The sequence below is a fragment of the Hyaena hyaena genome, unplaced genomic scaffold (genome assembly GCF_003009895.1).
Source record: "Hyaena hyaena isolate Hyena2069 unplaced genomic scaffold, ASM300989v1 scaffold_161, whole genome shotgun sequence".
Classification (NCBI taxonomy): Eukaryota; Metazoa; Chordata; class Mammalia; order Carnivora; family Hyaenidae; genus Hyaena; species Hyaena hyaena.
In genome coordinates, this window is record NW_024080792.1 from 2,720,573 (window position 1) to 2,733,745 (window position 13,173).

Sequence of the window (13,173 nt, forward strand, 5' to 3'; positions counted from 1 at the left end):
ATTTATTTCTAGGAGAGAGAGCGAGACAGCGTGAGCAGGGGAGGGTCAGAGAGAGAGTCACAGACTCTGAAATAGGCTCCAGGCTCTGAGCTGGCAGTCAGCACAGAGCCCGACGCGGGGCTCGAACCCACGAACACCGAGATCGACCCTCGGAGTGAAAGTCGGATGCTTAACCGACTAAGCCACCCGGGCGCCCCATAATTTTATTATTCCAAATAGTTTTTCAATTCATTGTTTGGGTTTTATATCTTGTGACTACTCACCTTCTGTTTTTCTTTATTTTTTGTTTTTCAAAAATTTTTAACATTTATTCATTTTTGAGAGAAAGAGTGAGACTGGGGGAGGGGCAGACGGAGAGGGAGACCCAGAATCCGAAGCAGGCTCCAGACTCTGAGCTGTAAGCACAAAGACTGACGCAGGGCTTGAACCCACGAGCAGTGAGATCATGACCTGAGCCGAAGTCAGACGCTTAACTGGCTGAGTCACCCAAGAGCCCCTCTTCTTCTTTCTTTTCAAAGAGTTATAGCTCTTTTTTTTTTTTTTTAGTGAATTTCTCAAGATTTCCTGAACAACATTAGGGAACTGAAAACTGAAAATAGTGGGTATTTTTGTCTGGTTCGTGGCATTACTAACTCCAAAATTTGAACACCAAATATTTTGTTTGATTACAAGGGCAATTGTTTATCAAGTTAAGGAGGCATCTTCTAATCCTAAACATTCGACATAATTTGCTAAAGATTTTCACAAATGTATTGAACATTTATGAAGAGGATTCTAATTTTCCTAAAATTACCCTAAAATCAATTTCCTAAATTTCTAATTTCTAAAATAAACCATGGATTACAGTATATTACTACTTTAATACATTATTGGTAGAACTGGTATGATTACAATGAATTTATATCATAGACACTAATAAAGGAATCAATATTGGTATCGTCTCCATGTTGAGACAGGAAATAATTATGTTGTTACATTCCATGCTTTCCACACCTCACTTGGAGTTAATGGTTGGCTCCTTTTGTGCTTAAAACATAATTTAAAAACTTATTTCTGGTATGTGATATGAAAATCAATTTCATAAAAAAATCACTCAAAATTCAATTTCCCAGCGGTAATGAGTAAAATATTGCTATATATTCTTCTTAATATATTTTTACTATGCATATAATACATTTTAGTATATAAAACTGCATCAATCTCCAATAGAATATTATAAATGTCTATCTTAATAACTATGAATCTACAATGTCATTTTAAGAATGTTCCATAATACGTAAATACTTCGCACAATTCTCTACAGTTAGTATGAGTTTTCTAATTTTTGTTACTGGAATATAAGAATATTTTTTAAAATCCATTTTCCACATTTACAAAGTAAATTTAGGAAATTTACAAAAATAAATTTACGAAAATAAAATTATTGAGTCAAAGAATATACAGACTTTTGAGATTTAAATTGTCCTCAAAAAAGTCTTACATTCACTTCTGAATGCTGTGTTTTAAAATAACATCTACATAAAAGCTGTTTTCACTTATCTGAAAAGACTATAAAAATGGGATGCAGGCGTATGTTTTGTTGCTTTAAAGTGAATGTACATTCCGCCATGTCAGCTAAAAGGTGGCAGATTTTATCTCAGAATTTAAAAATTTTCTACACAGCAGTGGAAAGATGGAGTACATTCTGCACAGTATATTACTTGTCATTGGAAGTATTTAGTGCCTCTCAAATGCTCGCTTGTTAAGGATGCCACTTTGGGCATCCAGAGTGTGATCAGTATGACTGGCTGACCTATGATTTCTTCTAACTTTGGATGATTTTACTTTGCTTTAACTTCACCTGTCATACTTGACTTACTTATCTTTTTTTACATCATGTACTTACTTTCCTCAGAGTATTTCATGTGTATATAAATGTGCTATTTTCAACTTTAAAAACTTCATATTTCATTCAACAACTTCTATCTTCACCATTCCTTCATAAGGGCAAGGTATAAATGAAAATAATGCTAAACGCAATACCTGTCCAAGTGTCACTGTATGGTTTCTTGTCCTACTGTTTCAAAGAGCCAGAAGCTAAAGAAATAACCACAGGAGCAGAGCTGAAGCAGTCTGTTTAAATGCATCCTGACTAGGGTGGATAGGTGAGGTTAATATTGCACAAATGCCATTTTCAGAAGCTATTCATGAGTAAACATGAATAAGGTAGGTGTAAACAAAGATTAGATAGGTCTTACTTTACTTTTTGAAATCCTGATTTAAAAACAAAACATAACAAGAAATACAATGTACACTTCAAAACCATCCATGATCTATCCACGAAGCAGGCAATGAAATGACATGGGAAGAAAATCCAACATCAATGAGCCAAGAAAGTAAATGAGAAGCAAGGCTACCTTAACAAGGGAGCAGAAATATGCACACATAGAACAATAACCGAAATATAAGAGTAGAAAACAACTCCATATTTTATTAATACCAAAAAAATAAGCACATAAATAAGCCATAAACTATATTTAAACTATTGATACTATTTTTCTTTGGAGGCATAAAAAAGAGAAGTTCAAGAGTAGAGCTGGATGAATATCTATGCTCATCAAAAATGGGAAGTTAGATTTAAAGTTCTTAATATAATAGAATACATATTTATTCCATCAGAATGCTGAAATATAAGCTCTGTATAGATATGGAGGTGGTGCTAACTTATAATTTCAAGTATTTAAAATACCTACCTTTAGTAGAAATGACGCTCCATCCACTTCGGCTTTGCCCAAGAGCTGACAAGTCAGGTCAAAATACTGCAGTGGTTGAACATCACATAATTTTACTAATGTCGAAGAAGGGGAAATATGAGTAGATGCCCAAACACGTAAAGCTTCTACCATTCTGTGGTCCTCTGCGGTGAAGTTAAAATACTTGCTTGAAGTACGAGGTATGATAGGAGCTCCCAAAGTTCCTTCAAATGTCAAAGAGGCAAAGCCAGAGCTGGTGATACCTTGAGTCTCCTTTTTATATACTTGGATCTAAGAAAGTCGAGCAAAGTAGAAAACAAAACAGCTTGCCAATGCAGAACCCAAAAACTAAAGACACTTGAGGGTTTATAAAATCTTGCCAGAATAATTCTTTATATATAATCATTTAATGCATTTCATTTAATTAGCATATGAAATTATATGGCTATATAAGGCTACATCAAGATCTGCTGTGTAACATTTATTTCTATTTGTTAAAGGTCTAGGTGGTCAACTCCTTGATTTGATCAAGCTGCACTTTTACACTTATTACTTTTCTTATTACAGTATAATTTACAAAAGGAAAAAGAATAGTGACAATTACTTATGAATGTTACAAGGAAAACTAGAACACTTAAAATATAAGACTTTAAAGTGAACAAAATACAAGAGGCTAAGGTTTCATCAGTCTGATAAAGCCAAGACAGTGAGACAGACTTTGGCTTTCAGGTTCTGAGGCTCGGCTATTAGATGCACAAGCATTTAGGATGGTTACATCTTCTTCATAAAGCAATATTTTTGTCCTTATGAAATGCCCCCTTTTAATCTGTAATATCCTGTCTGATATTAACATAGTGATTTCATTTTCCTTATGCTTATTGTTTGCTTGGTATATCTTTTCCACATTTTGCAACTTGCTTGTGCCTTCAATTCATGTAGGGAGTGATATTTGTTCTTGCTTTTTAACTCAGTCTTTTTTTTTTCCTTTGGAAAAGAGTGTTTAGTTCTTTTACATAAAATTACTGATACAGTTGTATTGAAGTCTACTATCTTGCTTGTTTTCCTTTTCTAACTCCCCTCTTTTTGCTCTTTAAAAATTTTGTTCTACTATTCCTTTCCCATCTTATTTTGACCTTATTAGTGTTCTGTTTACTTCTTCTGAGCTATGAATGAATCTTTATCTCAAAGTCTATTTGGAATCAGTATCGTTCTATGACCTAATCCCTATTTTCCAGATCACATTTCCACTTGCCCATATCCTGTTTTACACTCTCTACTGAAAGTGCAATGACCTCTGAAGACAGTAACTTTTCAGTGATACTTTTAACCATCTTTTGTACTATCATTCACATTTTTCTACATATTTTATAAACCCCATCTTCCAATGTTATTGTTTTTCTTTTAAATAGCCATTTATCGGTTAGTGAAATTTTGGGAAGAAATACAAAACATTATCTTTCCCATTTATTCACCAGTTTCTTTTTTAGTTTTGGTCATTTCCTAACTATCAAGATTTTCTGGTTGGTAACATGCTTCTATCCTCAATACAACCCTTTAGCATTTACTTATACTGAAGATATACTGGCTGTGGATTCTCTCATTTTTAAAAAATATTTTCTTTGGATACAAAATTCCAGGTGAATACATTTTCTATCACCACTTTTAATTTCTCACTGCTTTGTTCTTCAGGTGCCATGTTTTCGGTAAGAAATCAAAGATGGCTGGTACTACTGTTTCCTGTGTGGAATGTGTTAGTTCTCTGCCAGCTCATTTCAAGATTTTTTAAATGTTTTTCAGTGATTTCACAGTGACTTGTTTAGATGTGCTTTTCTCTGAGGTGCCAGCATGGAGTACACTGAGTTTCTATCATCTGCAAGTTAATGTTTTCCTTCAAATTTGGAAAAATTCTGGTCCTTTCTATTTATTTTTATAAATATATTTTTTTCCCATTCACACGGTTTTCTTATGCATCTCAAATGACAGGTATCACCATTTGATATTGCTCCACAGGTCCCTAGGGCTCTGTCAATCTTTTGTTTATCCTTGTTCTTTAGATAACTTCTAGTGATCTATCTTTAAGTAAACATAATGTATCTAATCTATTTAGCTTATCCACTAAATTTTTCATTAATAATAAAAATATTAATATACATACTCACTAAAACATATTAGACTGTTTGCAGCAGCATAATCCTCAAACTGAAAACTACCTAAATGTTCCAGAAAATATATAAATTCTGATGCATTCACACGGCGGAATTCCACTTAACCAATGAAAATGAAGAAAGTAAAACTTTAGGCAGTAATATGATTGAATCACATGGGCACAGGCCAGACATTAAAAAGAAAACCAAACCTAAAGTCTATTCTCTTTATATAAGAACAAACAGGGATGAAACTAATGTATGTTGTTTGAAGTTAGGAGAGTATTTATTCCTGGGGCTGGGCTAAGTGTTGACCACCCTGGATAGGGTATGAAGGAAGTTTCTAGAGTCCTAGTTACAGGACTATACTTACATTGTGAACTGAAAGATGTACGTACAGTCTACTTCAGTTAAACAACAACAAGAATAACAACTAAAAACATCAGGAGGGAGGAGTGCACTGCCAGAATACACATACTATAGGAAACAATAGTATGTGAGAAATGGTATTTTTTGAAGTTGGGATAAGCTTATAATATAATGCTAAGATGATAATATTTCTATTTCTCTTTTAACTTTACAGGTATTCTCTACTACTCTTCCATTCTCAGGAAAAAGGGATTAAGAGATCAAGATAGGTAATTCCTACCAAAACTAAGAATAGATCATACCCAGAATATTGTGCTCACTTATGAGGATCTCACCAACCATGAGGGACACAGATAAACTAGAGCATTAGAAGAAAAACAACAATCAAGATAATGAAAGAGTTGCATGGAAACCTTCATGTAACAAGAAGAAAAGATGAAGGGACTAAATTACTTAAAACTCACGGACTGAAAATATTAAAGTATTGAATTTTTTTAGAAATCACATTAATAGCTCTACCTTCACATTAAAGCGTTTTTTTTTTTACTTTACTTGCTTAACTGTTAGCATAATTTTATAAGTACTGAAATATCATTTTCATGTTTTAATACATTTTTCATAAAGATCAACTAGTTTGATTTCATACTAACATCTCAATGCTTTCGCTGTACTTGAATTAACACAACCTCCCAATCTCTGTGTGATTTTTTTAATAAAAAAGTAAAATAAAACAAAACCCTATTGGCCTAGGGCTTCTTTTTTTTTTTCTCACTCAATTCTACATGGAAAACCTTTAAACCATCAGTCTATATTTAGAAATGAGAAGTGAGAATGCAACTAGTCTTAATCATGGCATCTAATACATTTCTGTGGAAGGAAGGCAGACAGTTTGTCCAAATGAAGAGGTTTCCTAATATTAATTATTTGAAGTCTGGTATTATTTATATTTCTTCTTATCTCTTGAAATGCTTGATGCCACTTTCCACCACTGTGACCACATAATTAGTGATAGCTAGTATTAGGGAAAAATACAGAGTTTCTTCAAATACATCTGAGTCTGGATAGTATGAATTTTACCTTAAGTCTGTGAAAGCGAACAATATCTCCATTTTTATAAATTATTGGTAGGGCTTCATAATTTCCACTGAAGAGCAGGCAGGTTAACTTTACATTTGTCTGGTCCACAATTGTTACGACTGAGCAATAATCTGGAAAACACAAAAATATTTTACCTTTCAATACTGCAAAGAATTTGACAAAATAAGAATATGGGTGAATTCAAAACACCAAACAAATTTTTATCCCTCCTTTGAATTAAGCCTTCTGAGAACAGGATCAAAACATAGAGACATTTTCTTGGCTCTCAAAATGCACTGCCGTATTATTTTGTGCAGTAGTCCACAAAAATTTAAGAAAGGTTAGTAAAACAAAAATCCTAATTAATATAAATCATCTGGATGGGTATAACATATTATTTCAAAGTTTAGAAATCATGAAACAAATAAAGACTCAAATAAAATATAATTTATAAAATAAAAAAGTTAGGATGAAAACAAAAGACTAGAAGATATTTGAAGTAAATGTAATGAAGAATCAATATTCTGCCTAAAGATCCTATGAAAACTGATTATAAAACCCAGAATTTCACAGGGACTATGTAATTCAAATGAACAAACAATTCTTAGAAAATTATATTGACAAAAACAAACTCAAAAGAAAAAATGAGGATTTGCCAGTTACTTACAGAAGATTACACATTAGAACAAGAAACTGGCAAAAAAATTAACTGGCTTGCTATGAAAATGAAAACTTCAAACACTGGTGGTAGTCAAAGCTGTAATAGATGCTACCTTTGGATATGCATGTTTCAGAAAGTTGCACACTGAGGAAGTGTGTTGACTTCAGTCCTTCTCAGTACCCCAGTAATTACTGGCATAGAAAAAGAATAAACCCAGAATGTGAAGGAAGAGAAGAGAGGGGGAGCAAAGGAGCAGGGGAGAAAACAGCAGCATGTTCCAGGAAGAAGGGAAAACAAATGGTTGGGGCTAAAATGAACAGGGAGACTGCGATCCAGAAGATAGTATAAAGCGGCTACAGTAAAGCTAGGAGCTACTGGGAATAAGGGTAGGAGTGAAAAGTAGAGCCAAAATCAAGATTAATTAAAAGTTTTCATATAGAACAATTGTTTTGATAACCACCTGTCCTGACCTCTATTGCCCAGGAAAATGACTTCAGGTAAGGAAGCATTGTATTTAAACCTAGCACTTCAGGGAACACACATTGCTTTCCAAGGGCATTTTTCACTGATTAACCAGAAGGTGCTAAGTCTTCCAACCTGGGTGTTATCACCCATAATAAATCCTTCCATATTATCACATTAGGGGGCTTACAGCCTGGTGGGCAGCTCCCTTTCCACCCACCCACCATCAATCAGCATGCCCTATATAAGTACTATCTGTCTCTGTCAGAGTTCCCATTCAAGGAGGAGGTCAAATTGGAAAAGCAGTCTTGAAAAAGAACAATCTAAGATTGCATCACAATGTCAGATTTCAAGACAGGCTACAAAGCTATAGTCATCAAAACTGTATGGAGAAACAAAGTACTTATATACAAAGCAAACAAGATAAATGTTTAAAACTTAAAATAAGCCATGCCTATGTTTTAAAATGTAGGGACACCGGGGTGGCACAGTCAGTTAAGCGTCCAACTTTGGCTCAGGTCATGATCTCAACGGTTCGTGGGTTTGAGCCCCGCGTCGGGCTCTGTGCTGACAGCTAGCTCAGAGCCTGGAACCTGCTTCAGATTCTGTCTCCCTCTCTCTCTGCCCCTCCCCCATTCATGCTCTGTGTCTGTCTCTCTCAAAAATAAACATTCAAAAAATTTTTAAAAAGAATAAAGAACTGAGGAATTGTTGCCAACAGTCACTGGGAAGGAAAGTGACAAAGCCAGTCCCTTCACCATGATTAGATGAACCTAAAGCTAAATGCAAAGAGAGCAGCACTTCAGATCCCACTGATAACGATGAATGTACTTTGAATAAAACACAAAGGCTCCAAAGGTTTTAAATTCCATAAACTTTCATGACAGACAAAATACGGGGCAAAGAAATTACTAGTCTATCAAAATCCGACTCAGGTATGCATCATCAAACTTGAACTTTTTTTTTTACATTTTTTTGTTCCATGACAGCTGCTGCAAACCACACATCACAGATTCATTTGTCACAGAATGAACAAACCCACACATCATATTTGTGCTGGAGAACTCTTTACTACTTACATGCATAATGTGATTTTAAGTTGTAGTCATCCTACATCATTCTCCTCACTTTAAACGCTTCAAAAGGAGCCACTAATGTAAACTGGGCTACAGTGCAAAAATAAAATTGCACATTTAGCACGCGTAATTAAACGTTAGCTAAGATGAACTGACACAGCATCGTCCTTGTAGCACATACATAATACTGAGAAATAACTGAAAATTGACTTTGGGATTTTAATTTTTTAAAAAAGCTTAATCGAAACCTCAAAATATTGAAAACCTTCTCATTGTTTTGCTTTTCCTAAGAAAATGTCAGTTTTCTAAACAATGACTTGGTGGGCTTTGAAGGCCTCAGGTGACACTGCATATGCCCATCATCTATAGGGTCTTTCTAAGACCCCCCACTAGCTTCTGCAGTGCCTTACTGCAAATTAGAAAAAAGCCTCCCCTTTTCTCAAAAAGAAAAACTGCATGACCTGAAGACTTTCCAGAGGAATGTTACGGAGCCCAAGAGAGAAGCAGTCTTCACTGCAAATACACATGCATCTGTATTCCAGTTTTTTCACATAAACCCACAGAAAGAGGAACACATATGCCACTTGCAATGCACACATTCCTTCCCCAGGCCCTTCCCCTTCCCTGCTCCCGAGAAGTCAGGTTCAGAGTTAGCGTGATTAGGGTGTCCGGATTAGAGCTGGGCTGGGAATGGACAACGGAGAGAGAAAGCCTTAGGGGATGCCCAAAGAGCATCGCAACAGGTATGTGTCTGCCAGGTGTGCAGGTGTATGCTCAGAATTCTGAGTGGCAGATGAAATGGGTCCTCAGGCTGGTAGAGATTTATGTAGAAGAGGGCACTCCCCAGCTGCATCAGGACTTGACTGGGGAGCCTGAAATATCCACACCTGCATGTTTTCATGTAAGTGGCTCCATGTGGATGAAAGTGGCATCTCCTTAGACCACACTGTGCACCACATATCTGAGCTATCATATGCCAAGTCCTCTTTCATTACTTTTTCTTTTTTTTTCAAGTTTATTTATTTTAAGAGAGAAAGAGAGAAAGAGAGAGAGACAGAGAGAGACAGAGAGAGAGAATATCCCAAGCAGGCTCTGTGTTGCCAGTGCAGAGCCTGATGTAAAACAAGTGGTATTTAAATAAAAAAAACCTGTTCAATAATTTTCTCTCAATTATAATAAAACAACAATCTAAATGAAATACTAAATAGCTTTCAAAAGCTTCTTTCAGGTAGCATGTGATTTATGACATGACTAGAAACCAACCTACCCATTTTAACAAATACTAAAGAGGCAAACTGATGGTTTATTTTACTGCTTCAAAGAAATGAAATGTCTTACCAAATATCCATCAAAAATGACTGTATAATAAAAATTCTTTCCCCATGCCTCATTTTTAGCTTATTCCCAAATGAAGGAAACATAACTTGTGAAATTACAACTTACAACTTCCTATTTTAATAATAAAGTTACAAAGTCAAAAGAGAATAGTCTATTTTCTTGATAGCTAACACCAACAAGAAAGGTAGAAAGAGTAGAAAGAACTTTAATAAATCAGTATTATTACCTTACCTAAATAGTACATTTAGGTGCTAATATAAGAATACAAATTCCTTAAAATATATTTTAGAATAATAAAATATATATTTAAACTTTTGAGAAAGTCCGGACTTTAATGCTTTAGCAAGACTTCATATGTAAACCATTGACCAAGTATTTACTTCATGTAACCTGATATAAATCTGGAGAAGATAACAAATGATAAATTAAGTCCTATATTCTGCATTCTTGAGTAACTCACATAATTTCATCAGTATGATTAGGGGTAAACTGCCTTGGAGTTTCATTATAAGGGGAGGCTGGTACTTTAATTAAAGGCTGCATGTATAAATTATACAATCCACAAAAAAATTCCTCCATGGAAGTGTTTCACCTCCTTCTTACCAACTACAGTACTGTTTATAAACCACTATCAGTATTTCAGTAAGTTTCCATCTGTATAAAAGTTTATTACTGAAACAACCAAATACAAATTATAAAAGCAAATCATAAATCAACACAATATTATACAGTATGATATTACTTGTTTTACAAGTTTACTCGTTTTACTACACAACATATAATAGCACTCCCTTAATTATGCTAGTGTGAAGTTACACTAATTTCCCCTCATGTTTTAATTACACTGAAAAAGATAATGAAAGGCAGGAAAGAAAGCATAAACATTATGTTAGAGATATATATAGTTGTATATTAGCACATATACAGATTACACAGATTAGATAGGTAGGTAGGTATGTAGGCTGATATTCTGTGAGTTCATATGTGTTATTCTGGAATTATGTCTAGAGTTTTACGCTTTACCCCACATATTGAGCAACCACAGTAGATATGGTATACTAAGGTGTACAGATTTATACAAAGACTAGCAATGGTCTCTATCTTCATAGCATTTGTATTTCAAATGAGAAAAACAAAATAATAGTAATTTTCAAAATAACTATTAAAATGTATTAATACTCAGCAATAATAATGAATACATGCTATGACACGATTATACATTTTGATACATGCTACAACATGAATGAACCTCAAAATCATTGTTAAGTGAAAGAAGCCAGAAGCAAAGACCATATGTTATATGAATCTACCCATATGAAGTGTCCAGAAAGATACAGAGAGAAAGCAAATTAGTATGAATACTGCAGATATAAACAACATATTCTTGCAAGTCTTAAAAAATACTAAAATGATAAATGAAGAAACAAAAAACTATGATTAACAAGACTGTATTATTATATGAAAAATTAGAATGGAGATAAAGAATCTTACCAACCCAAACATCTCCAAAAAGTTCATGTGGAGATTATAGCAAATACTCTGCCTAATGATTAAACACTGGACATCTGAACAGTCCTACTCTTAATTAAGGAGAACCATCACAGTGTCACATATTGGGAGAAGAAAATTTATCTGGAGTTCTCTGTTAGGTGTTTTATACAAGAATACGTATTATATGTGACTTGCACATCACATTATTTAATATATGATTTTGAAACAACATGTAAGTTATCAGGAAAATGTCAAACCATTTCACACTACATACAAAACAAAGTTCCAGGTAATATATACAATATCTGTTCTTAAAAATATTAAAGAATTTTAAGGGGTGCCTGGGTGGCTCAGTCGGTTGAGTGTCCCCAAATCTTGATTTTAGCTCAGGTCATTGTTCGGGGGATTGAGCCCCATGCTGGGCTCCACACACTCAGTGCAGAGTCTGTCTGGGATTCTCTCACATGCCCCTCTCCTGCTTGTGCACACATTCTCTCTCTCTCTCAAAATAAACTTTAATAAAAAAAATTTAAAGAATTTTAAGAAAATAAAGACTAATATTTTTCAGATCTTATAATGAATAAGCCTTTCCAAACAAAATTATGACTCTAAAAGTATGTTAAACATTTGTATTTTGAAAATTATAAGCACTAAAACTAAAAAGTTGGAAACAGCATCTTAATACTTATGACATAAAAGAGATTAATACCATTAGTAAATAAGAAGCTTCAAGAAATTGTTGACAAGACTACAAAACCAAAAAAGAAAATATATTTTGATTATCTCAATCAATGAGTGTAAAGTGGAAGAAAAGTAGTACACTGAAAAAGATCTTAAAAATACAGATAGAAATCAAAGCAATTTATAACTTGAAAGTAATATCTGTGAACTTAAATATTACTAGAATTCATTTGACCTGGTAAGTGATGTAGCAAAGCATTCCACTGATGGCCACTTAAAACATTTTATTTGTAATAATTCTGAATAATCTTTCAAAGACCTACTGCCAACTGTATTACAATTCTAGCATAAAAATAAAGTTGCTGATTACATATATAATATACAAAAATTAGTTTTACCAAATATAGAAGGTTAAATACAGGGGTGTCTGAGTGGCTCAGTCGGTTAAGCGTCCAACTTCGGCTCAGGTCATGATCTCACAGTTCGTGGGTTCGAGCCCCATGTCGGGCTCTGTGCTGACAGCCAGCTCAGAGCCTGGAGACTATTTCAGATTCTGTATCTCCCTCTCTCTCTGACCCTCCCCTGCTCATGCTGTCTCTCTCTTTCTCTCTCAGAAATAAAACATTAAAACAATTTTAGAAAGTTAAATACAAATAACACTTTTTAAGTTTTGATCTAGAATATAAACAAAGTGTATAAAATGGAAGTATTACAAGTCTTTAATAATGATCTGTGAAAAAGACTGCTAAAAGAGCATAAAGTTATTCATCAACATACTACAGATATTCCATCGCTTAAAATTATATTTAACTTCCTCGCCAGTTAGCTTTTGAAATTGAAAGTTCACATTTTCATTATAAAAGTCTGACAACTTTTATTGCTATTCCAAAGTCTGGGATGTTGGCCTCTTCTTCCTCATCTATCAAAATCCAATTTATTCTCAAAAGTTCAGCTTAAATGCCATATCTCTTAGAAGCCTTTCCCCTGTTAGCATTAATCTCTCCATTCTCGCTCCCAAAGCACTTTGTTTCTTTAGTTATAGCATACAACTGCGCCCTAGCAAACTGATTAAATTTGGGTCTTCTTCATCTCCCTCATGATAAAACTCTCTGAGAGTCTATCATTTTATCACTATGGACAAC

At 34.2% G+C, this 13,173-nt stretch overlaps 1 protein-coding gene across 4 annotated transcripts in view; it reads right to left on the reverse strand.

The window, feature by feature from the left end:
- Positions 1-13,173, reverse strand: part of POT1 (protection of telomeres 1) — a 75,958-nt gene that overhangs the window by 30,702 nt on the left and 32,083 nt on the right. For all 4 annotated transcript variants that reach the window (XM_039239695.1, XM_039239696.1, XM_039239698.1 and 1 more), the window contains 2 exons: positions 6,323-6,453; positions 2,733-3,023 (listed from right to left, as the gene is read on the reverse strand). In XM_039239695.1, the coding sequence (XP_039095626.1) occupies positions 2,733-3,023; positions 6,323-6,453 (422 nt within the window). The remainder of the gene's footprint in view (positions 1-2,732; positions 3,024-6,322; positions 6,454-13,173) is intronic.